The sequence below is a fragment of the Leuresthes tenuis genome, unplaced genomic scaffold (assembly GCF_036924035.1).
Source record: "Leuresthes tenuis unplaced genomic scaffold, fLeuTen1.0.hap1 SCAF_35, whole genome shotgun sequence".
NCBI classification, from domain to species: Eukaryota; Metazoa; Chordata; class Actinopteri; order Atheriniformes; family Atherinopsidae; genus Leuresthes; species Leuresthes tenuis.
Window position 1 is genome coordinate 946,405 of NW_027325389.1, and position 26,731 is coordinate 973,135.

Here is a 26,731-nt window from a genome sequence, read left to right on the forward strand (position 1 = left end):
ATCCCTAGAGCCAAAATGAGCTCCTCCCCCTATCCCTAGAGCCAAAAATGAGCTCCTCCCCCTATCCCCAGGGCAAAAATTAGCTCCTCCCCTATCCCTAGGGCCAAAATGAGCTCCTCCCCCTATCCCTAGAGCCAAAAATTAGCTCCTCCCCCTATCCCCAGGGCAAAAATTAGCTCCTCCCCTTATCCCTAGGGCCAAAATGAGCTCCTCCCCCTATCCCCAGGGCCAAAAATGAGCTCCTCCCCCTATCCCCAGGGCCAAAAATGAGCTCCTCCCCCTATCCCCAGGGCCAAAAATGAGCTCCTCCCCCTATCCCTAGGGCCAAAAATGAGCCCCCCCCCATCCCTAGGGCCAAAAATGAGCCCCCCCCCATCCCTAGGGCCAAAAATGAGCTCCTCCCCCTATCCCTAGGGCCAAAAATGAGCTCCTCCCCCTATCCCCAGGGCCAAATTTAGCTCCTCCCCCTATCCCCAGGGCCAAAAAATAGCTCCTCCCCCTATCCCTAGGGCCAAAAATGAGCTCCTCCCCCTATCCCTAGGGCCAAAAATGAGCCCCCCCCCATCCCTAGGGCCAAAAATGAGCTCCTCCCCCTATCCCTAGGGCCAAAAATGAGCTCCTCCCCCTATCCCCAGGGCCAAATTTAGCTCCTCCCCCTATCCCCAGGGCCAAAAAATAGCTCCTCCCCCTATCCCTAGGGCCAAAAATGAGCTCCTCCCCCTATCCCCAGGGCCAAAAATTAGCCCCCCCCCCTATCCCTAGGGCCAAAAATTAGCTCCTCCCCCTATCCCAGGGCCAAAAATGAGCTCCTCCCCATCCCTAGGGCCAAAATTACCCCCCCCCCCTATCCCTAGGGCCAAAAATGAGCTCCTCCCCCTATCCCAGGGCCAAAATTGAGCTCCTCCCCCTATCCCCAGGGCCAAAATTGAGCTCCTCCCCCTATCCCTAGGGCCAAAAATGAGCTCCTCCCCCTATCCCCAGGGCCAAAAATGAGCTCCTCCCACTATCCCCAGGGCCAAAAATGAGCTCCTCCCACTATCCCCAGGGCCAAAAATGAGCCCCCCCCCCATCCCTAGGGCCAAATTAGCTCCTTCCCCTATCCCCAGGGCCAAAATTAGCTCCTCCCCCTATCCCTAGGGCCAAAATTAGCTCCTCCCCCTATCCCTAGGGCCAAAATTAGCTCCTCCCCCTATCCCTAGGGCCAAAATGAGCTCCTCCCCCTATCCCTAGGGCCAAAATTAGCTCCTCCCCCTATCCCTAGGGCCAAAATGAGCTCCTTCCTCTATCCCCAGGGCCAAAAATGAGCTCCTCCCCCCCATCCCCAGGGCCAAAATTAGCTCCTCCTCTATCCCCAGGGCCAAAAATGAGCTCCTCCCCCCCATCCCCAGGGCCAAAAATGAGCTCCTCCCCCCCATCCCCAGGGCCAAAAATGAGCTCCTCCCCCTATCCCCAGGGCCAAAATGAGCTCCTCCCCCTATCCCCAGGGCCAAAATGAGCTCCTCCCCCCCATCCCCAGGGCCAAAATTAGCTCCTCCCCTATCCCTAGGGCCAAAAATTAGCTCCTCCCCCTATCCCTAGGGCCAAAAATGAGCTCCTCCCCCTATCCCCAGGGTCAATAATTAGCTCCTCCCCTATCCCTAGGGTCAAAAATTAGCTCCCCCCCTATCCCTAGGGCCAAAAATTAGCTCCTCCCCATCCCCAGGGTAAAAAATTAGCTCAGTCATCCAGGAGAAGGTCAGACAGGAGTCACTGCTCCTTCCAAAGGAGTCGATCAGGATGCCTTCCATACGTCTTCCCAGGGGAGGGGGCCTAGGGGTAGAGCCAGGACTCATTAAAGAGATTAAATCTGTTGGCTGGCCCTGGAAAAGTGTGACCAGGGAGGAAAGGCTCTAAGAAAACTGATAGATGGATGGATTCAGTTGCTGTTTGAACAGTGGAAACATCTACAGTATGTTGCTTTCACTCCAAACAGCACGGAGACTCACTGAAGTTCACTGAAACTACGGCAGGAAATACTTTGCTTCTTGGGGTCACTGACCTGAACTGCTCTTAATGAAATGACAGAAATAAAAGTGCTCCCTCAAACATCTTCCTCCTTTTGGTCAGAACAGAGGATGGAGCTAATGCCACCACCCCAAATGATTTCTAAATGTTAGCTTCTTCACAGACATACAGTCAGCTCTCGGGTTACATTTAATACCGCGAAGCCTGCTTTGGCAGTAATCTTCAGGGAAATACAGAGGAGCCCAAACCCATGGTGGCTGAACACTGAGAGGCACCTCTTGGCTTGGAGCTCAGTTTGATTGAAGCTGAGGGTGAGAGACGGTTGCAGCGGAGGTTCAGGAGCGTTGGCAGAGGAGGACATCCTAGATGTTGGTCTCCCGCTGCATCGGTTCCTCGCCTTTCTCGCTTTTATCAACCAACTCCTCAGAGGCCTGAGCTTCAGCCTCCTTCTCGTCCTGGACTCGGTCCGGATCGTCCGTCTCAGTCCGTTTGTACATCTCATCGCGCTTACGCTCGCGCTCCAGGAGTCTGTAGTTAATGAAGTTCCCAATGAAGAGCCAAATGCTGGCCAGAATCACCACAGCTCCACAGCAGAAATACATGTACTTGTAATTCTTCGTGACGTCAACCAGCTTCCCTGAAAGACAGAAAAAAAGCTTTTAAACTCTAAAGGAACAGCTGTTGCTTGTTATAGTGACTCTAGGTGGCATTTCTTTGGCTTCTGGTCCTACAGTGAGGAGCCTTGGAGTTATTTTGACCAGGATCCGCCCTTTTACTCACATATAAAACCGGTTTCTGCAACAGCGACTGCCTCCTTTCACCTTCGTGATCCTGTCAGGATGTATTTATTACTGTAATTCATTATTGGACTGTCCTAAAGTCTTTGAGAAGCCTCCAGATACAACGCTTCCCTTCAGGGGACGACCGGCACAAGCAGTGATGGCAGATAATAAAATGATGGACCCCTGGAAAAAGGTGACCTGGCAGAAAGTAGTTCTAACATGAAAGAACAGAGAAAATACTTTGATTTCCAGACTTTATCCCCAATAAAACAGACGCTACATTCAAAGTAAGTCTCCTGTTAGAGACGTCAGATTGTAAATGACAGGCAATGAGAAACTGAATATCTTTACAACAACCTTTAAAGATTACATCCAAGTTATATAAAAGCTTTCCTTCAAGGTAAATACTCTACATGTTAGGGACAGAGCTCCATTTCTGGAGCTGAATGGAGAGTAAAACCACATTTTCCAACAGCTGGAGGGACTTTAGGTGGAAAAATATGAGATTTTTCATTAGTTCTGCCAGAAAAAGGCACCATGTGTTGGAGATTATGTGGGTCAAATGTAGCTCATTATCATCACTTATCTTAATCCATAAATCCATAAAAAGTGGGAAACTCTACTCCAGATTACTTTTCCATTTAAAGCCTCGAACATCGTACATGAGCTCAGCTGAAAGGTATTTGATGAGAATATTCTTATTGGAGGGAAAAAGGCTCAGAAATGCTCAGTGGGAAGGTTAATATTCTCTTTAAAAGAGTGAAATTAGATCCATTCAGACTGGATATATAATTTAATCAAATATTAAAGCATGTGACTGTATTCTAGTGTTCTTCAGAAATGTTCTGGAAGTGATGCTGAGTCATTGCTGTCATTAACTTGTGTTTCTCTCTCTCAGCAGGTATCTCTGGCCTGGTGTTACGCTGTTTTTTGTCCCCCCTTTCCTGTCCTCTCAGCAGGTATCTCTGGCCTAGTGTTACGCTGTTTTTTGTCCCCCCTTTCCTGCCCTCTCAACAGGTATCTCTGGCCTGGTGTTACGCTGTTTGTTGTCCCCCCTTTCCTGCCCTCTCAACAGGTATCTCTGGCCTGGTGTTACGCTGTTTGTTGTCCCCCCTTTCCTGTCCTCTCAGCAGGTATCTCTGGCCTAGTGTTACGCTGTTTTTTGTCCCCCCTTTCCTGCCCTCTCAACAGGTATCTCTGGCCTGGTGTTACGCTGTTTGTTGTCCCCTCTTTCCTGCCCTCTCAACAGGTATCTCTGGCCTGGTGTTACGCTGTTTGTTGTCCCCTCTTTCCTGCCCTCTCAACAGGTATCTCTGGCCTGGTGTTACGCTGTTTGTTGTCCCCTCTTTCCTGCTCTCTAAGCAGGTATCTCTGGCCTGGTGTTACGCTGTTTGTTGTCCCCTCTTTCCTGTCCTCTCAGCCCCAGGTTCCTCAAAACACTATGTTCGGGACATGACTTATTGGCTGAACCTAAGAGTATTGAAGATGCTTGAGACACGTAGGTTAATATTCTCTTTAAAAGAGTGAAATTAGGTCCATTCAGACTGGATATATAATTTAATCAAATATTAAAGCATGTGACTGTATTCTAGTGTTCTTCAGAAATGTTCTGGAAGTGATGCTGAGTCATTGCTGTCATTAACTTGTGTTTCTCTCTCTCAACAGGTATCTCTGGCCTGGTGTTACGCTGTTTTTTGTCCCCCCTTTCCTGTCCTCTCAGCAGGTATCTCTGGCCTAGTGTTACGCTGTTTTTTGCCCCCCCTTTCCTGCCCTCTCAACAGGTATCTCTGGCCTGGTGTTACGCTGTTTGTTGTCCCCTCTTTCCTGCCCTCTCAACAGGTATCTCTGGCCTAGTGTTACGCTGTTTGTTGTCCCCTCTTTCCTGCCCTCTCAACAGGTATCTCTGGCCTGGTGTTACACTGTTTTTTGTCCCCTCTTTCCTGCCCTCTCAACAGGTATCTCTGGCCTGGTGTTACGCTGTTTGTTGTCCCCTCTTTCCTGCCCTCTCAACAGGTATCTCTGGCCTAGTGTTACGCTGTTTGTTGTCCCCTCTTTCCTGCCCTCTCAACAGGTATCTCTGGCCTGGTGTTACACTGTTTTTTGTCCCCTCTTTCCTGCCCTCTCAGCAGGTATCTCTGGCCTGGTGTTACACTGTTTGTTGTCCCCCCTTTCCTGCCCTATCAGCAGGTGTCTCTGGCCTGGTGTTACACTGTTTGTTGTCCCCTCTTTCCTGCCCTCTCAACAGGTATCTCTGGCCTGGTGTTACGCTGTTTGTTGTCCCCTCTTTCCTGCTCTCTAAGCAGGTATCTCTGGCCTGGTGTTACGCTGTTTTTTGTCCCCCCTTTCCTGTCCTCTCAGCAGGTATCTCTGGCCTGGTGTTACGCTGTTTGTTGTCCCCTCTTTCCTGCCCTCTCAGCAGGTATCTCTGGCCTGGTGTTACGCTGTTTGTTGTCCCCTCTTTCCTATCCTCTCAGCAGGTGTCTCTGGCCTGGTGTTACACTGTTTGTTGTCCCCTCTTTCCTGTCCTCTCAGCAGGTATCTCTGGCCTGGTGTTACGCTGCTTGTTGTCCCCTCTTTCCTATCCTCTCACCACCAGGTTCCTCAAAACACTTTATGTTCTGGACATGGCTTATTGGCTGAACCTAGGTTAATAAATGTGCTGGAAAGCAGAAGGACTGTACCTGCCAATGGTGGACCGAGGAGAACCGGGCAGCACTCCACAATCGTAGTGAGTCCCACAGCACTGGAGAACCTCTGAGCTCCAACCAGGTCCATCAGTGTCTCAAACAGGACTGAGCTGACCATGCCAAAGGCAAAGCCAAAGAATATAGCATAGACCACCAAGCCGCGGTAGCTGTCAGCCAGAGGGCAGAGGACATGGCACACGCCGTTGTACAGCACAGCAAAGCTGAAGAAGTACTGGATCCTGGGCCGGACCCAGCGAGAGTTGGCCAGCAGCCCCATGGAGGGCCTGGCAAACATGTCCACAAAAGCCAGGATGGAGAGCAGGAAGGCGGCAGAGTACTCGTCCACGCCCATGTCCTTAGCGTAGGCGGCGAGGAAGACGATAGGCGAAAAGAAGCCAAGAAACATGATGACGTTGCCCGACAGGTAGATGAGGAAGCCGCGATGCTTGAACAGCGTCAAGTCCAGGTACTTGTTGAGCATTTGCCAGACGCTGGTCTTTTCTTTGGTGATGGTGGGGTTGACGGCCAACTCTTCGTCCTTTTTGGCCTTGCTGGGTGGTGGCCCCAGTGGCCTCATGAGGGAGCCAGCGACACAGCAGTTCAACAGCAGGCCGCCCAGGATAAGGAAGCTGCCTCTCCACCCAAAATGATTGAAGAGGTACTGGTTGAGAGGAGCCAGGGAGCTGAGGAAGACCGGGCTGCCTGCCATTGCCAGCCCGTTAGCAATGGGGCGCTTTTTATAAAAATATTTGCCAATCATAGTCAATGCTGGCTGCAGGTTGAAGGCCAATCCAAGCCCTGTGATGACAGAAGGTCGTTAGCTTTGAAACAGCAATACAGCAATTATTAATGCAATAAATAGGAACCAAAAACACTTTTAATTAGGATGAACTTTGTGTTTTATTGTCTAAAATGTGAAGCAAATAAACATAAAACAGCCAGCCTCTGAGCTAAGAATGCTAAACCATGCTATTAGCAACATGTCAGGGAATGCCTTATATTTTATACTCCCATTACCCACAGTTAGACTTTGTGTTCAGAGCTAATTAGCGAATAGCATGCTAAGTAAGTAATGCTATGCAAGCTAGCATGCAAAACAAAAAGGCAAACAATCTGCTGGATTAGCACCTGCGTGTTAGCGCTATCACTATTAGCATTTAGCTTGAAGCAACAGTGTGTTCAAAAATCAAAGAAAATATGAAGTCAGCGTCACGCTGTGGTTTGTTTAGATGCTTTATTCTTTTCTTTATAGGTTGTGTTTTGTTTGTCCAGACCATGAATTCTCACTTTGGGACAGTGTTTCTACACTTAAACTGTTGGATTAGCCTCTTAAATTGTGTCTCAGTCCATTTCTAGACCTCATAAACAAATGTATTGTACATATTTGTCTATTGCAAGTAAAAATAAGTAAATTCAATGTTTAAAAATCTAAATTTTAATGAGCTTCAATATTAAAACAACTTTATTATCAACATAGTGACTCATAAAATCCACTTCTCATGACTTTACATAATGAACACATGACTGAATCTATAATCTCACTCCCTATCAGGTCCATCTTCTATCTCCTCTTTTCTAAACCGGCATGAACCATCTTCCCCTCCATCGAGCTAACAGAACAGAAGCAACATGACTGGCCGTGGAACCTGGACTTTGTTGCCATTCTGTCTATTTCTGGGCATCCTGTCTGTCTTCAGTTGTGTTTTGTGTCTCATTTTGTTGGTTTGCTTATTTCTTGGAGGAGTTCTCTGACTATCTGTGGCAGGAAGTCGCTCCACGGCTGTAAACGGTCAGTCTTACTGAAACATAAACAGTCTTTTTGATGCAGACTTGGTTCCACATTGCTGTGCCGTGGCCATAGATTCTGAGACATTACTTAAAGGATGGAGGAAAAGGTCAGCTTTGTGTTCAGGGAACACAGTAATTACAGTCTAAGGAGGCTGTTATTAGTCAGTGGTAAGTTGTAAGACGGCACCTAGAAGACCGTGCACTGAAATAAACCGACTGTACACATAACCATACCTGTTTTATTTTGAGCCTGAGCAGCAGAGGCTAATCCCATCACAAGAAAATGGACTTAGATGGCTTTAGATGGACTTACCACCAATTACTCCGATGCAGATGTAAAGCTGCATCACATTGTTGCAGAAGGAAGCTAAGATCATGCCAGTGGAACAGAGGCAGCCCCCCATCATGACGACAGGCCTGCAGCCATACGTGTTGACCAGTATGCTGCTGATAGGACCTGCAAAAAGGGGAAGCAAACCACAAATGTTGCATGTTTAAACATCACGGAAAGGCAAGAAACATTTAATCCATTTAGAGCCAGCAGGAACCGGGCGGCTATTAATAGCAGTAAGTGGGCTGCTTTAATTTTTAAACACTGTACTCCCACTAAAGTAGTGATGCGAAAAATGAAAAAAGACATAAAAGTACATATAAATACAGACAGAGAGGAAAGCAGTGATGTTTGTGTCTCTCAGAGTTAGCAGTAAAAGTCTTTTATTAGGCTCAGAGGCTTCTGAACCCACAGAAAGCGTCTCTCAGGTGCATCAACTGCACCTTTGCTTCATTTTAAAGCTAAAAAATCATCTCTGGGAGCCGTTTGAGGGCCGTGGTCACGTCTTTTATCAATAAGTTGTAAAATTAATCTTAAATAGTGTAATATTACATCTTTAAAGCAGCCAAACCTCCTATAATATCCCTTCATTTGATCCCTAAAGGGCAGGTAAATCAGTTAATGTCAGCAGGTGGAATTTAGTGGGATTCATGATGAGTTTTAACAGTTTTAACGATTTGTATCATACAATAAAATGCTTAACATAGAAAAAGTTTTAGCCCTATTTGTTTAAACTTCTGTGGGAAATTAATCTACTTAATTACTATTTACTGAACTTCCAACCAGATTTTAGGAAATTTGTATCTTTGATGCAGGTTAAATAAAAAAATTAAATAACTTTTTACCCCTTTCTGAGCCTAATAGATAGAAATCCAATATTTACAATGATTTCTGCTCCGTTTTGGGCTCCAGCAGCAAAATATGTGGCTCCAAAGTCATTTTACATAGTAATTTGACTCCTTGTTAAATTGAAAGGAATGATGAGTTCTACGTTTAAAACACTGATAATAAAGTGAATTTTCTTTATTTTATTGACCTGCAGTCTCTGTTGTTCTTTCTGAATATGTTTAAAAATGTTGAAATAAGCTTAATTTATAAGAATTCTAAGTATTTCCGATGGTTAATATTCTGTTGCCCACTTTATTCCAGGCAGAGGAGATCCTGTGCTTTGGGATCACGGTGAGCAGCACCTGCTAAACTCTGAGTACAGGAGGCGTAAATCCAAGTCATAAAAGGCGTTTTTCTCTTTGAAATGATGCTCTTATTAGCATCCAGAGGACATGTCATATTTCTGCCGGTGCAATTTAAAAAGCCACAGCGGACGAGGAGTCATCGCACTTAATTTGCTGTGCCTGAACGTTTTCTCGACCTTGAGGAAAGTTCCTCTCATTTGCATTCGCAGCAGCGGTCGGTATTCTCTGGCGGACCTGAATCAGCCGAGATGAGGACGCCTCCCCCGCCTTATCACCGCGTGGCCAGACGCAGCGTGGCCTTCGCCACCAAAGCCTGAACCAAGCCTGAGCCGAGTGATCAAATGTTTCAAGCAGTTTGAAACACATAAGAAAGACAGAAACGATGTAAAGATCCAGATATTATTATGTAAGACTGTGAATTCCATCAAATCAAAGCGCTGTTGGTGTATTCTGTCTCATTCTGACACAACGGCTGTCACACTTTCTTATTTAACCAAATTAAATGCAAAGTAAACGTGATTTAAAACAGTCAAAGGCTCTAAAATGATAATATATAATAATATAAAGGTTTTAACTGTCACTTTGGGAGGAAAACAGTAAATAAACAGCGAAGAAGAAGCAGAACCAGACTGAAAAGAAACGAAGCAGGAGGTTAAATAGTGACGGACATCATCAACTGATTGGAAACACATGCAACCAAGAGGAGAGGAGAAACAGGAAGATGACTTTCAAAATAAAACAGGAAATGGGAAACTAAACTGAACAGACACAGAACACAATAAAGCAGAATAAAGCAGAATAAAAGCAGAATAAAAGCAGAATAAAAGCAGATTAAAAGCAGATTAAAAGCAGATTAAAAGCAGATTAAAAGCAGAATAAAAGCAGAATAAAAGCAGATTAAAAGCAGAATAAAAGCAGGCAAAGACTGAGTCTGGGGAAGTGAGACGGAATAAAAACTGACCTGAGACCAGGACTGAGAGAATAAAAACAGCTCAGACGGATCATAAAAGAAAGACCAGAAACAAAAAGGCTACAGAGAATAAATCCTGATTCAGAGCCACAGAAAACAAACAGAAAATCTGACCCAAACACACAAAATACAAATAGTTTTCTGTTCTGAATCTTTTTCCTGTTTTTCCCGGAACACTGAGCTGCTTCATTTGAGCCGTTTCCTACTTAGAAAATGGACTTGAACAGTAATGTTAACAGGATGTTCGGTAGATTATTTAACAGTGTGACACGGTGCCTCTCAGCTCCGTCACATGCACTAAGAAAACTTTTATTTGTCTCGTATCCCGTCTTCTTCTCTTTGTGGCTGACGGTGAACCCACTCAAGGTCAACCCTGAGTCTCTCCCTGGATTAGAGACACTGATCCAACGCTCTGCCTGCAGCTTAAAGACATCATCGCAGTGCGACACTCGCTGTGCTGAGGAACTCAGTGACTCATTTTCCTCAGACACCCCCAACGTTAGCTTTCTGCTGTAATCCTGATAAGTTCGCAGTGACCTTGTCTTGTTGGATAAATGTTTGCCAGTTGATTTGCAAAGTAAATGCAAATGTTCTAATTTGCCTTGCAGGTAACAACAATAAAACCGTGACACTGTACGGCCTCTGCAGGGCATCGAAGGCTCCACAGGCTCAACATGTTGGATTCAGATGATTAATTCAAATATCTTTTGGTTTTATCTGACAGAGTAGAACCAAAAGATAACTGAAATATACCTAAATATGGGAAAACTATCCATAATACTGTTAAGAAAGTGAATGTGTGAGACTGCACTGTAAGCACTTGAGTTAATGCTAACATGCTAAGCTAAAAGGACATTTACCATCCAACCCTGATCTCCAGCCTGGACCCTAATCACTGAACACACTTAGCTGTTTCAGTTGAGAGAGTTAAATTAATGTACCTTTAAATTTATATCATTTAGTGTAGAGACTGGGTTGGATAGTTGCTATATTCACTAAGATAGCTCCGTATGTTAGCATGCTAACACGCTAATTAGCACACGATGCAAAAGACAGACGAGGCTAATGAGGGTTTAGTTTAGCAGGTTTTTCCTGTTAATCAAAGGTTTGGCACACGAAAGGTGCTGAATCTGGCAGAAAGTACAGCAGATGTGAATCACAAACAGAGAAAATCAGTTCAAAACCATCTAAGAATGCTGAGTTTGTGCAAAGGTTTGCAGGTTGTGAACACAAGGTGAGTGCTGGGCAGTAGTAATAAGCCACTGAATCGATGGCAGTGTTAGCGGTGGGTGTCTGCTGCTGTTGGCTCATTATCTGGCAGCCCCTGGATAATTACTGAGCCATGTAAACACCACACAGAAGCAGCTGTGGGGAATTAGAAAGGTGTTAAACATTCAAAGAGTGATGGAATCATCTGTATAATAGGCAGAACAGGAGAGCAGGTGTTTAATGAATAGTTGATGAGCACAATCAATATGAATGGATGAGTAACAAGAGCCGCTCGCTTACTAACTGCACATATTGATGCCGTCACACCGGGATAAAGACCTCAAACCCTTCCCTCATCCTAACTCAACCTGTCCACCTCCGTGAGGTCAAAGGTTAGCCAATGATTGGGAGTAACTGAATGTATTTTAGTGTTTAACGTGTGTAACTTCTAGGCTGTTTGGACTCAGATTTTATATGTTATGATATGTCTTCATGGAGGTTTTCTACCTATGAACCACGACTTTTAACACAGGTTTGAACCACTTGTCTCTATGTGCCGATTTATCTGAATTCTTACGATCCCTTTCCTTTCCTGGCTCAGCTCGCTGTTGACCAGCACAGATGGTGAAAGCAGAACAAGTAGAGATGGGAGGATTACAGGGTGGACAGATGGCAGCCATGGCAGGGCCAACGAGGGAGCTGCAGGGCTAAAGCTAAAGTGGCAAATACAGCAGGTGATCAGAGCAATAACTCATTTTAGAGCACTCAAGGTTTCTCATTCACAGGCTGAGATTTAGAGCTGAATGGTGGTCTGACTCAGGCTAGTGGCAAAGCTTGTAAATACAACTTCAGCTTCTTTGTCTGTAACCATGCAGCTACTGTATTTAACACTTTTAGGAACAATTCTGGTTCATCTCTGTATCCCACCTCTCTTTTTCCTTGCAGAAAAGGGTCAAAGCCACCAGATTTTAGTAGATTATTTCTCCAAGTCGATATATAGATACACAAACTAGGGGTGTGACGAGATCTCACGAGATTAAACTCAACAATATTTAGAGATCTGTGAGCTTTCCAAACCTCTATTTGTGACCTGTGGGGGCAGTAATGCTCCTTTGCTACGTCTAGCCTGCCAGAACCTAAAGAAGAAGAAGAAGAAGAAGAAGAGGAGCAGGAGGAGAAGCAGCAAGCAGTCAGAACGACGTCGGACAGTACCGGTATTACCACAGAAGAAGCCCTCGGCCCTTTCACATCGTTTGTTTGGCAGCATTTTGTGGACCCGGCGGAAATGATGAATGTCTGCAGAGTGGCTGACTGATAATATGCAAACATTGTATGGAAATGATGCCGTACACCGCGGGGATTTAGTTTCACTTTGTGGAAGAAGTTTATCTAAAGCTCCCGCTTACATCATGCATGTAAAGAGTTATAATAAAACCTTTCTAAATGCATGTGCAGCTGGGTTAAATAAAAGTCTGCTGGTCCACAGTTAGTCATGCTAGGTTTCTTAAAATCGTGTCTCCACTCGTGAGCGTATCGTCACACCCTTATAAAAGATGTAATTATTGTTCCGTCTCTGCCAGCTGTTTCCTGACAACTAACTATGAGATGCCTAAAACACACTGGTTTGTTCTTCTGGTACCTGGTTCCTATGAGATGGGCTGGATAGCGTAGTGGTTCAAATCTGGGTTCAAATCCCCTGCATGAAAGGTACTCCAGTAGGGGTCCTTAGGCAAGGCCCCCTTACCCTACCTGCCTACCTGTAAGTCGCTTTGGATAAAAGCTAAATGCATAAAGATAAAGATGCATTGTTGCCTAAAACCCACTGGTTTGTTCTTCTGGTACCTGGCACAGGTCATTTTCTAGAACTATCTGTATTATGGCCTCATTATGTTCAACACATTGGTAGCAGCATGAGTTTATAGTTGCTGCAGGTCAGCACAGCATCGTAACCACCCCTGGACCCCTGCAGTTTTCATCCTCACCACCAGGGGTCACTATTACGGTGCTGCCACACCACAGGAATCATGCTGGAAGGAGATTTTGGGTTTTGGTGGGTTGTACAGATGCCGGAGGACACTGGGAGACCGACTCCTCCCTGAAACTCATGTTGCAGTAAACAAGTTACAACACAACCAAACCGGTTAACAAAAAGTCACCAAAGTTCTGGTGAGACTGAGGATTTAGCCGTCAGAGACAGTTTTCTCTCAAATCTGGCTCAGCAGGAATCACCTGGGATAGAAATTCTTCATCAGAATAAACCCACTGCATGTGAAACCCAGTGAAAGATTTTAACGGACACATTTAACTTGGTACAAAGTTAAATGTTTGAGTGTATTTGTGATCCCAGGAGTTGGTTTCAGGTAAAATAAGCTCCATTTGAACTCACCTGGGATGGATAAATCAGGGCTAGAGCACGCCAGCTCAGCTGGGCTCAGTGTTTTATGACATATTTGTGTGTAATTTGTGTCTAAACTCACCTGCGGCGTACATGACGGCCAGCATGATGGAGGAGATCCATGCGACCTGACTGTAGGAGGCATCGAAGATGATCTGGATGTCTTTGAAGAAGACCGTGGTGGCTTTGGGGAAAGCGTAGGAGAAGCCGATGGAGATGAAGGATCCGAGCACCACGGCCCACCCCCACCCGCCATCTGGTGGGGGCACGGCGGCAGGACCTGTGGCTGGGGGTGGCATCACTGGCCCACCTCGACACTGACTAGTCGCTGCAACGGCAGACAAAGAAGATGGTTGAAACTTTATACTTTCCTTCTGCTTTAGAGTGAGAATCAACCTGTTTATGGGGAAATATCCTGATAATTAGCGGTTGTGCGCCACCAGCTTCAGCTCATATTGACAGTACACACACTCTGCTGTGATACTCAGATGATATTCAGATGGACAGCTGCCCCCAGCAGAGAGTATCAGGAAGTATCTGCACCTGAGAGCCGGAGCTGCCCCGCCCTGCGCTCACCTTCAGCTGCAGGTGGAACCTAATGATGGTTTACAGTCAGGCTGGCTGTGTGTACAAAGCAAACATGACCCGATCACAAGTTCAGAAACAAAAGGTGATGTCATCACTCAGCGGGAACACAAGCGTTCAAAGGCAGGGAACGGGTTTCAGATCCAATTCCATCTGCTTTATGATGGCAGCAGCTTCATGCAAACAAGCCGTCAGCTGGAATCTCAACAAGTTTGGGTCGAGAATCACCAGGAAACCGCTCCGGGACACTGAACCAGAGCGTGTCTGCAGACTAAAAGCCACCAGAGGCTGCAACAGCCTCCACAGTGAGTTCAGTTACTGGGTTTCACTGTGGAACTTTGCAGGATTTAGGCTGCTTAATACAGCTGCTGCCGTCTAAGATTTACATTCGAGGAAAGTTTACACTTACAATAAAGCTTTAAGGTCACATGTTTTTCGTGGAGCGTGCACTTTTCACGTGGTTCAGTGTGAGGATGAAGGAGGACGAGACAGATGGCAGATAAACGAGGATTTTAATGAAATTAAACAATGCGCTGCAGAGGCAGGATGAGCATTAAATAAGAGAAGAAGAAACAGCGAAAGGACAGACTGACGAGAGGAAGAGATGATGAAGATCCCTGAGAAACAAGACGAATCAAAGAAAAAGCAGGAGAACAAACACCGAGGGAATCATTTCATAATGAACAACATCAGCAGGAGAGGCAGAAGATCAATAAAATAAAACCCACAGATGGAACTGAGCTGCAGCAACAACTCTGCTTCACAAACTGAGCGGGTTTGTCGTTTGGTTCTGCTCAAACAGAAGGTTCTTCTCTTATACTCTGATGTGTGCATAACTGAGGAATAATCAGCATTTTAGTTCCACCGTCAGTGGGAATTCCTGCGAGACGGCAGAGAAAAGCAGGGAAAAGTCCTGCTGATGGAGCTATAAACGGCATGTTTTTGGTCTTCTAATGTCAGGAATGTAAGAATCTTCACATTTAGGTGGATTTACATTCCCCTCGCTAATTATAATTAGATGTAATAGTTCTGGTTTAACACTGAAACCACTGTTATAGGACTGCAGTTATGTGTAAAGACTCACATCTTAACAGACAGTTGGAGGTTTTTTGGAAATATTCCAACACTTAACAACCTTGTGCAATGATCTCTGAACGCTGCTAATGTAGCAACAGTTATTTATCTGGCTGTGAATCCTCACTGAACATGAACACTAAGACTAACAAAACGGCTGCAGTTTCCCCACTCAGAGGCTCAGATTACCATCTGAATGAAGGGAAAGCCAGAAATTAGTTGTAGAAACTGCATTACCCTGTGGATCAGCATGAAACCAGGTCATCTCGGTGTTGTTGTTGGACTTATTTATTTCAAATGGAATCTCCACACAGGGAGCCAAATCAAACCAAAGGTCAGAGGCAATAAACGGAGGCAGAGATACAACAAACAGCCCTGAAAGACTACCCGTCTCTGGAAACTATTTGAGTTCCTGCCCTGTTTATGTAATGAGGGAGATCTGCTCATGGCAGACTTGGGAAGCGGCCATATAAGTGTTCATGGATGTAACTAAACGCAGCTGCTGAACTGCACTCTTGTTTCTGATGGTTTTTCACTTCCACAAACAGCAGTTCAACAAAACCACGGGAAGGGTTAGAAGGGTGTGTTTGATCCTCTTTTGACATCTTGGTTTAACTATTAACTAATAATATATTAGTTAATAGTTATCTGGTTTAGTGACTAACCAGCACAAACCAACACTAACCAGCACAAACCAACACTAACCAGCACAAACCAACACTAACCAGCACAAACTAACATTAACCAGCACAAACTAACACTAACCAGCACAAACCAACACTAACCAACACTAACCAGCACAAACCAACACTAACCAGCACAAACCAACACTAACCAGCACAAACTAACATTAACCAGCACAAACTAACACTAACCAGCACAAACCAACACTAACCAGCACAAACTAACATTAACCAGCACAAACTAACACTAACCAGCACAAACCAACACTAACCAACACTAACCAGCACAAACCAACACTAACCAGCACAAACCAACACTAACTCGCAAAAAATGACTAGAATCAATCAGACTCCTAAACCTAAACTTTAGTAGCTAAATATAACCAAGAAACCAATAAATTCAACTCAGTTTGGCTTATAAACCCAATGCTGTCAGGATCTGTTTTGTGGTGTAATGGTTGAGTCTTTTGGTTCTGAACTCTTCTCACTTTCTGCTTTCAGTGCTGGGTTTAGATCAGTAATAACTCTGAGTTAAACTCAGTTTCCCTGTTTGGCTCCACCTCCACACCTGAGTTCAGCCACAGCTGCTTCCTCATTAGCTTCCCTGAGTCAGCATATATTCTGCTTTGTTTATATCAGATCCATCCTCCACCTTCATCAGTTCTCCGTCACTCACGTTTTCCACTGTCATGCTGGTTTACTTATTTAGTTTAGTTCTTTGTGTTTTTTTACAAACCTTTTGTTCGTATTCCCAACAAATGTTGAAGTTATTCATTTATTAAACTAAACTCTTTGGACTTGGAGGCTTTAAGGAAACAACTCTGCTGCTTATCTGCAACAGTTAACTACAAATTCAACTTTTCAACATCCCCAACATTCAGTTAAAGTCCTTCTCTGGTATTAATAAAGTCCCTAAAACTCATCTGTGTACCTCCAAAGTTTAAACCCTCCTGCATTTCCAAGCTTTGGCTGCGTCTTCTTCCTGATTTTAGCGAGTCGTGACGTTCCTGTGAGTAAATGAGCATCAATAAATAATGTCTCCTCTTGTTGCAGCTCTCCCCAGATCAGGTTCCTGACTGTGGACACGTAAGAGGAAGAAAACTGCAGCATCGGGCACCGATATAAACGGTTCCGGCTTTATTTTGGGCGTCACAACAACCAACACGGTGAGCTGAAAGCAACTTATCCTCCGAGTTGGGCTGAGCATCGTCGTGGCTGGCTAACCTGCTCCGTTAGCGCCACGTTTACCGTTTATCCTTCTGCTTCCATCCCATAAATCCAGCAGCAGTAACTCACTAAATAACTAGTTTAACTCACTAAATAAGTCAAACCAACACCTTTATTTTGGTGAAAGTTAACCAGAAGCTACCAGTAACATGCTAACAAGGTGAAATACTTATTAATATAGAATCTGACCATTTGGAGTCAAAATCCAGTCACTGCATGTTTAGTTTTACACACAAACGCTAAAAAAAGAATCTGGTGCTAAATAAAGCATAATCCTGCGTATTGCCCCTGTAATCAAAGTTAGAGATTATGCCTTTTTTTCCCAGAGTTCCACACAGCGGATCTAATCCACACTAATCAGATTACAGGCTGTCCTCAGCAGCAGATACTGATTGTGATTGATTGAACGTGACGATCCTCAGAAGCCGTAAGCAGCTTAAAGATGACGGCTCCGAATATGAGGCTCCAAACAGAAGGAAAATAAAAGAGCAGAAAGTGAGTTTAAAGAAAAGGGGAAGCATCCAGCTCAGCTTATCATCAGCTAAATAAGAACATAAGAAGTAAAGTCACTGTCCTTCCATCTCTGCAGGAGCAGCCGACAGATGTTTAATGTCAGAAGCTCCTAAAAACGGATGAACTGTGGGCCTGAGACTGTCTTCCACACCCAAAGAGGAGCTTCATATCGCTCCAAACACCATTTATGGCTGAATATACTGCAGAAGAGCTCCTTTGTTCAGGTCATAATAAAACGTTATTGATCCATGGAGGGAACCTTCTTCAAAACAAAGGTCAAAGTTCACCGGCTCTAACACACCATACGGCAGCGTGACCCTGGTGCCGTCTTCCTGCTGTATGATGTGTGATGAGGTCACAGCCCCAGAGTTAAAGCTCCTCCACCTACTGCCTGATTTCACTCAGTAACTTCGGGTTAAACTCACAGATGTCAGTTACACGGTTTAAGAATCCCGTCCGACACGATGTTCTTATCTTATAAGCTACATCAGACAGATGTTAGCTCTGAATCCTACAGATCAACTCATAAAAAGTCAAAACCTTCACATTTTGAGTGTTTCTGCAGGTTCATCATTTTAAGTCTCGTACAGCGAAAGACTTCTGAAGCTGTAACGATATCATCTCACCACAAAACCATGGTGCTGAGATAATAATGAGTCAGAAACCAAGAAAAACTGATGTTTAACTCCTGCAAACGCAACAAAACGTGCAAAAGAATGATGAAACCCTCAGAAACAACACTCTGCTTGTATTACTTCTGATTAATAAGTCATCAGGAGATGAGGCCAAACACTGAGGCTTTTAAATGTGGATGTGTTAAAGTGCAAAGTGTAAAGTCAGGAGATAAGCTGAGATAAGATAGAGTTCACCTCGTAAAATGGCCAAATATATAGATGTGGGACATATTACAGGATGTATGACTGCAGGGCTCAGCTAGATGAGGAGGTATCACAGTACTGAACATACATGTAGAAATTCTATCTATATAACTCAGAACAAGTGTAAAAACACAGTAAAACCACTTGAGTGTGTGTCAGGGTTATGATAATTACAAATAAATTGATGTTTACAGATCATGTCTATAAGTTTAGCTCTAAAATGTACAAAGAATTACTGATGAGAGAGTCATTAATTACCAATAAACATTAGAAACCAATAGAAGTCATGTTCTGAAGATGATTAATGCAGATTATGTGCAGTGCAAACAGTTTAGCTGTTCCATTCTGGGCCCTAAACTGTTTAAACTGCACATAAATAACATCTGCAACCTGTTAAACTGCGTTAAACTGTGTTAAAGGTCACTTAATACGCTGATGACACTCATTTATATCGCTATAATAAAAGTAGTATTGATGTTTACAGATCATATCTATAAGTTTAACTTTAAAATGTACAAAGAATTACAGATGAGAGAGTCATTAATTACCAATAAACATTAGAAACCAGTAGAAGTCATGTTCTGAAGATGATTAATGCAGATTATGTGCAGTGCAAACAGTTTAGCTGTTCCATTCTGGGCCCTAAACTGTTTATACTGCACATAAATAACATCTGCAACGTGTTAAAGGTCACTTAATACGCTGATGACACTCATTTATATCGCTATAATAAAAGTAATATTGATGTTTACAGATCATATCTATAAGTTTAACTTTAAAATGTACAAAGAATTACAGATGAGAGAGTCATTAATTACCAATAAACATTAGAAACCAGTAGAAGTCATGTTCTGAAGATGATTAATGCAGATTATGTGCAGTGCAAACAGTTTAGCTGTTCCATTCTGGGCCCTAAACTGTTTATACTGCACATAAATAACATCTGCAACGTGTTAAACTGCGTTAAACTGTGTTAAAGGTCACTTAATATGCTGATGACACTCATTTATATCGCTATAATAAAAGTTTGGAACAGCTTCTGAGTGCAGCGGAAAGCAAAGACAGTTTTAAAGACATCCTTAAATCACTAAATTATGACAAAATAACACTCAGTGAGGGGCAAAAAGAAATAAGGTCAACAGGATGATGGAGGAGTTTAAAATAGTGTCTGAAACCAGACATTTTGGGTGTGATAACAGACTATAAATTCTGTTTGAAGGCTTGCATAAACAATGTAAAAAAATGCCCCAAAATGTTGCAATATTACATTAAACTGAAGGAATTTTAAGAAATAAACATGTTGTTTTGCTCCCTAATAGTTCCACACACGACCTGCTGTGTGGAGGTTTGAGGAAACACATAAAAAGCAACATTAATCCAGTTTATATGCTACAGAAGAAAGCTGAAAGAGTCACAACTGGATCAGATTATCATGAAATATAGTTAAAAACTGTACTGATGAAGCCTAAAACAATCTAAAACTAAATAATAACCTCTTTAAACTAAGACTAGTTAGAATCTGATAATAATATAATAACTACAAGCTTCAGCCTGAACCGTACACATAAATCCAGTAAAAACTAATATGATCGGTGCATTTGATTGACAGAATAAGAGCATCAGCACAAAGGCATCTTCTCCCTTATTTAGAAGACCAGCAGAAATCCTGTTTTTACAGAAACAGGCGCAGTAATAAAGAAGGTGCAGCTTTGTGCAGGTGACGGAGCGGCTTCACCTTCCTGAGTTCATTCAGGCGTGAGACAGCAAACCAGAACAAAGCTTCAAGAATCAAACACTTCAACTGACCAAAGAAACTGCAGTCAAACCTGTGTGTGCCTGTCTGTCAAGGACAATAACACCTTGAGACTTTGGCATTCTGCAAGACTGGTGCCTTTGTAGGAAGGACCTCACCAGAATATCAAGTTTAATCAATAACAAGAGCCGCTCTGAGACACCAGGGTTGCATTTCATGTAATCAGGGAAGAGGGGATATGTGTGACTACCACGGTGGGAAGCTGAAGGCAAACACAAGTCGTGCATGTGGAGACTGAAAGTCATTGAATTTCAGAAGCTTGTGGGAGTTTCTGGAACTTTGTTGGAAGTCTGCGTGGCGCTGAGCAGGAAAAGCATAAAAGCAGGAGAATATGGAAAGGTTTTTATCCTCTTTACTGCAGCACAGCTCAGGTGCTGCAGCTCCGGATGAGTTTCCATCTCCTGCTCAAGCGTAGAAGAAGAGGAAGAAGAAGAGGAAAAGAACAGAAATCTGAACACTTCTGCAGTTATTAAACCTGCTTTAGTTCCCAGGAGGAAACATCCCTCAAAGTTTGGATTTAACCTGATAAAAAGAGGTAAAAACCTGCTCTGTGGTCACTTCTGTCGCTTCGTCTCATCGAACGAGTCGCACACATCAGGCTGGAAAAGGCTTAATAAATTAAAAAAGGCCGTCATAATAAACTTTCTTTAGAGAAAATATGGAATCATTTCAAAACAGCCACCAGCTCAATAAAGACTGAAGATGGCTAATGTTCACCAGGTTAAACTAACTTTCACCTGCCGGTTAAACTAACTTTCACCTGCCGGTTAAACTAACTTTCACCTGCCAGTTAAACTAACTTTCACCTGCCAGTTAAACTAACGTTCACCTGCCGGTTAAACTAACTTTCACCTGCCGGTTAAACTAACTTTCACCTGCAGGTTAAACTAACTTTCACCTGCCGGTTAAACTAACGTTCACCTGCCGGTTAAACTAACTTTCACCTGCCAGTTAAACTAACTTTCACCTGCAGGTTAAACTAACTTTCACCTGCCAGTTAAACTCACTTTCACCTGCCGGTTAAACTAACTTTCACCTGCCAGTTAAACTAACTTTCACCTGCCGGTTAAACTAACTTTCACCTGCAGGTTAAACTAACTTTCACCTGCCAGTTAAACTAACTTTCACCTGCCGGTTAAACTAACTTTCACCTGCCAGTTAAACTCACTTTCACCTGCCGGTTAAACTAACTTTCACCTGCCGGTTAAACTAACTTTCACCTGCAGGTTAAACTAACTTTCACCTGCCAGTTAAACTAACTTTCACCTGCAGGTTAAACTAACTTTCACCTGCCAGTTAAACTCACTTTCACCTGCCGGTTAAACTAACTTTCACCTGCCGGTTAAACTCACGTTCACCTGCCGGTTAAACTCACGTTCACCTGCCGGTTAAACTAACTTTCACCTGCCAGTTAAACTAACTTTCACCTGCAGGTTAAACTAACGTTCACCTGCCGGTTAAACTCACGTTCACCTGCCGGTTAAACTAACGTTCACCTGCAGGTTAAACTCACTTTTACCTGCCAGTTAAACTAACTTTCACCTGCCAGTTAAACTAACTTTCACCTGCCGGTTAAACTCACTTTTACCTGCCGGTTAAACTAACTTTCACCTGCCAGTTAAACTCACGTTCACCTGCCGGTTAAACTAACTTTCACCTGCCGGTTAAACTCACGTTCACCTGCCGGTTAAACTCATTCACAGATTAAAGTCGCCCAATAAGCAGCTTTCAGCCACAGCTGCATATTTAAGGGTTAACATTCCAGCTGTTTCCCGTTAGCTGCTCCTGCTTCTGTTGAACCGCACATCTTTTAGCCTCATCACCATGGTTACTGTCAGCCGCAGCTTGCCCTGCTTCCTGTTTGGAAGTGACGACAGCGCACGTGTTGGTTGGAAACACAGAACGAGTCACTGAACGACCTGAAACTAGACTAAAGACCACCTCACACCAACATCAGAGTTAATCCTGATGCTGGAAAACTGTCTTTAACTTTGAAATCACCAGCTTTAGCAGTCAGTAAGTCAACCAGAACCAGACGTTTCTGGAGCTAAAGTGGCCACATATTGTGATTTATAACCCAGAGATATTCAGCCTCTGGCTGCTGTTGTAAAAAGAGTAAAAAGGTTGTTCTCAAACATCAGGAAAGAATCTACTTTTCTGGTTTAAGTTCACAATAATAACTTTATTCAGTGCTCATTAAAGCAGGTAAAGAGCCACAATCTGACCCTGATCTGATCTGTTATATAAAGATAATAAATCAAAAATACATTGTAACCTGTGAAAGCAGCACATGCTTCCAGGGCTTAGCTTTCAGGTAAATGACACCCGGACAAACCGGTGCTGTGAGCTCTGACAGACGACATAAATTAGTTGCTCAGTTAGCAGTTGAGCATGAATTCCCTCCCACTCCCTCCGAGTCTCGTGCTGAGACTTAAAGTTATGGCAAAGCAAGATTAGCTCTGAGGTCACCGCAGAGTAACAGATCGTTTTGTCCTGGAAACGGTTCATTATTAACACGTTAAAGGTTGAAACGCATCCAAAAGGCCAGCAGATACGGGGTTTTCCCCATTAAACACACCAAACTGTCAGCCCATGAAAGCTCTGAGCCGATTCCTGGCGATCGGCCGTGATTAAAAACAGACTCGTTTCCATGTGGACTGCCAACACCCACATCCAGCAGCCAATCCAACGCTCCTTCCCTGCTTCACACCTCCAGGCTCCTCATGAAGGTCAGGAGCTCGCTGTCCTGCTAGCTCTCAGTTAGCAGCTAAAATACCACAAACTATTCTGCTTGTTGGCCACACTTGGACAGAATCTGTCTGCATCTGGGAGCTTAAATGTTTGGAAGTAAGTAGATGATGTCAGCAGCGACCTTCCTTCAGTGATCGTGGTCAAAGTGATTCAGTTCAACCTTCAGGGTCCGTTAGCTAACAGTAGCTTAAGCTAAAATGTTGTATTTTTGCTGCCTTTAAACAAGTAGCTTCCATCTAAAACATGGAGTCTATACCTCGCAGTTCCCAGCCACCGTCCTACAGGGACCCAGAAGGGATAAACCAGGCTGTCAGGATGGAAAACACTTATTGATCCAAGTGTGTCTAACTCTGCTGTGACGGAAATATTACGTTCAGAAATATTCTGAAAGTCCACTTTTTGTTGGTCTAACAACATTATTCTCTTTATTTCATCTCCATCGACGGCTCTTGAGGGTATTTAGCAGTTTTTGGATGTTTAGCTGCAACCTGCAGCTAGATGTCACTACATTTGACCTCCTTTAAGCTATGACAGAGGTGACCTCCACCACTCTCTTCCCTTTCCCGGATACCAGCATCTGAGTCAGGCAAAAAACTAACGTTCCTGCCAAATCATGTAGAGGCCAGTGTGGAAAATGGCTTTGAGCTACCCACAGTCCTTCATGACAACAATAGGAGCTCCTGTTCACTCTCTGTCATTCTGAATAATCAAGACTCCTACATTTCAGGAGGCAGTTGTACTCGTTTTCACATTTGACTAAATGGCAAACAGGCCAGAGAGCTAACTCCAGGAAGTGGCTGCAACTGGTCAAGATAAGACCCCTCATAAAACCACACAGTGTTGTTTTACTCCTCACTGTGTGTGCAGATTAAACTAAGCGGATAGACAGTGTTAACTCGGTGTGAAAGCACGTAGGTTGTTCTCTTCTCTGACTTTTTCACTCATTTTCTACTCTGAACTCTTGCAGTTGATATTCTTGGCCACAGGGGGCGCTGCTGAGCAAACTGAATGAGTGATGCTCTGCCACAGAAAAGAATTATTAACATAAAGGTGAAAATAAACAGTTTATTTACCTTTTAATTTCTCAAACTAAGCTGAAACTTTCAGCAGAAACCTGTGCGATGTCAAACCAGCCTAAATAAAGAGAGCTGTGACACACTTTCACCAGAATGTGACATGTGAAGCTATTTTCTCCAGGAGCGCAACATCCTCCACTTGTCCCAAGCCCCCTGCGTGGAAAAAGGTCCTCACCACTTCTTTTATGTAAATAAACTCAATCTGAGCCTCAGAAGTTGTACCCCAGCAGAAAAAGTGGAGAAACATGAAAATGTGATGCAACAGCTCCGAGTGATTCCTCCGCACTGCAACGTAATCATATGATGCTGCTGATGTAAGGACAGGGACCGGATGAAGCCGGTCTTAATTCCCTGGGCCTTCCACGGCTTCACCGCGTGCTCAGAGCGGCACGAATTACTGTATTAAATGTATAATGCAATCTAATGCAAGTCGTTTCCAAGCGGGAATGAACCGAAAGGCAGCGGACAGCTTTCCATCTCTCTGTCAACGACCCTGAACGCATCATAAAATGTCTTCAGCCATCCCGCAAGGACGCCGAACCGGACTCGCGCTTTGCTCTGGATCCACGGCACAATCTGACTCAAACTCGTCCCTGTGTCCCGAAACCCAGAAGCAGCTTCAGCGGAGCTGGTGCCGCCGGCAGGCAGCGGCACGCGCGCCTTCACTTTTATTCACATTTGGTTTTTTATTGCAATATTTCTTTATTTCTTTCTTTGTTTCTTTACCTTTTGAGGGGATGAAGACGTCCGTGTGCGTCCTGCGCGGGCTGCCGGCTCTGTGACCTTGCTGCGGAAAGATGCGTGTGTCCGTGGAGTGCACGTCTGTGTGTTTCCTGAGCGGGGAGCCGCTCGGGCGCGGAGACGCGGAGCTGCTGCGCGCGGCACAGGGGCGGCGCTGCCTGCCTCCGTCTCTATTTTCGACCCGAGCGGCTCAGGACAGGATTGAGTCAGTCTCAGCGGTTACGTCCATCTGCAGCAGGCAGAAAAAGGAGCGGAAGCGTCGCTCAGAACAGCTTCGTGCTTGATTCATTTATTCCGCGCGCTGTTTCAGCTCCACCGCAGCGCGTTCACGGCTCAAACATCGTTTCAAAAAGCTTAAAAGCGTAAAAAAGCCCTTTCAGCTCCTGCAGTTTGAACTGGAGCACCTCACATTTAACTTGGGCCACTGAGTCACGTGTTAGGTGTGCCAGATGTGGCCCAGAGGCACAGAGGAGGTTTTAAAAGCCGTGCTTTAGGTTTAAATTCCTCAGGTCGCAGCCTTTTATCTCTGAGGCCTGTTTGTGGCGTCAGCCAAGAGGCAAACAGCTCAGGTAATCAGGGGAGTGACTTCTTACTGTTATTCGAGTAGGACCTTACCTTTGTGTCATTATTTCTACTCTTTGTCTGTTTTAAAAGTTCAGATTTTATTCTTTTCTACAGGAGAAGCACAGACGGGTCAGAAGGTAACGAGGACAGAACCCAGCTTATATTTCAGCCCATTCAGCAGTTGTGGAGCCTCTTTGTTCAGTCATTTCCTGCTTTTTGCTTTTTTGCTCCCAAACTCCAGCTGATCCAAAACCCTGCAGCCAGAGTTCTGCTGAGATCTAACAGCAGAGATCATGTTTCTCCAGTTTTAGCTTCTCTTCATTGGCTCCCTGTTAAATTCAGAATAGAATTTAAGGTTCTTCTCCTCACATATAAAGCTCTTAATGACCGAGCTCCATCATATCTTAAAGATCTCATAGTTGGATATTTTCCTAACAGAGCACTTTGCTCTCAGGCTGCAGGTTTCCTTGTGGTTCCCAGAGTTTCTAAAAGCAGAATGGGAGGCAGAGCCTTCAGTTATCAGGCCCCTAAAAGCAGAATGGGAGGCAGAGCCTTCAGTTATCAGGCCCCTAAAAGCAGAATGGGAGGCAGAGCCTTCAGTTATCAGGCCCCTAAAAGCAGAATGGGAGGCAGAGCCTTCAGTTATCAGGCCCCTAAAAGCAGAATGGGAGGCAGAGCCTTCAGTTATCAGGCCCCTAAAAGCAGAATGGGAGGCAGAGCCTTCAGTTATCAGAGCCTTCAGTTCCTCTCAGTTCCTTGGAGCTACAGGTCGGGTCATCCTCCAGAATCCCTCATCAGCAGACTTTGTGATCCTGTTGCCATTGTGATATAAATAAAACTGAATAGAACTGAACATTTCCCACAGAGACTACATTAAATGTTGATGCATTTAGCAGAAGCTTTTATCCAAAGTGACTCACTAATGAGGATATAGCATTACAGCTAACATCAAGCTGCAGAGACGGAAACCACCAGTCAGACTCTGTCAGAGAGGACAGAGACAGAGTGCAGGGTAAGCTGGGGTAGGACATGCTCCTGATATCAGTTTATGCTTCTATCCAAAGCAACTTACAGGTAAAGCAGGCAGGGTAAGGGGGCAGGACACCATGATGCTATCCCAGTCTACGCTCCTCCTCACACTTCTTCATGTGCACAGAGCTGCTGCCAGACTGGGTCAGCTGGGCTGAGTCCATGGGATTAATGTGGAGCCTCTGCAGATATAAAGAAGAGCTGCAGATATAAAGAAGAGCTGCGGATATAAAGAAAAACTGTGGATATAAAGAAGAACTGCAGATATAAAGAAGAACTGCAGATATAAAGAAGAACTGCAGATATAAAGAAGAACTGCGGATATAAAGAAGAACTGCGGATATAAAGAAGAACTGCAGATATAAAGAATAACTGTAGATATAAAGAAGAACTGCAGATCTAAAGAAGAACTGCGGATATAAAGAAGAACTGCAGATA

General features: G+C 44.3%; 1 protein-coding gene across 1 annotated transcript; it reads right to left on the minus strand.

Moving 5' to 3' along the window:
• Positions 1-1,544: 1,544 nt before the first annotated feature.
• On the minus strand, positions 1,545-25,864 carry LOC140285354 (monocarboxylate transporter 2). The gene is made up of 5 exons (XM_072379124.1): positions 24,686-25,864; positions 13,442-13,687; positions 7,575-7,718; positions 5,468-6,271; positions 1,545-2,641 (listed from the first exon to the last, which is right to left on the minus strand). Exons 2-5 carry the CDS (start codon positions 13,656-13,658, stop codon positions 2,367-2,369), a joined length of 1,440 nt encoding a protein of 479 aa, XP_072235225.1. The 5' UTR covers positions 13,659-13,687; positions 24,686-25,864; the 3' UTR covers positions 1,545-2,366.
• Positions 25,865-26,731: the final 867 nt, after the last annotated feature.

Bases quoted from the DNA above. Each gene is read 5' to 3' on its own strand.
- LOC140285354 (XM_072379124.1), bottom strand. From the start codon at position 13,658: ATGCCACCCCCAGCCACAGGTCCTGCCGCCGTGCCCCCACCAGATGGC. The intron at 7,719-13,441 runs GTGAGTTTAGAC...CCCTTTTTGCAG, and splicing joins GGCCGTCATGTACGCCGCAG to GTCCTATCAGCAGCATACTG. The intron at 6,272-7,574 runs GTAAGTCCATCT...CTGTCATCACAG, and splicing joins CTGCATCGGAGTAATTGGTG to GGCTTGGATTGGCCTTCAAC.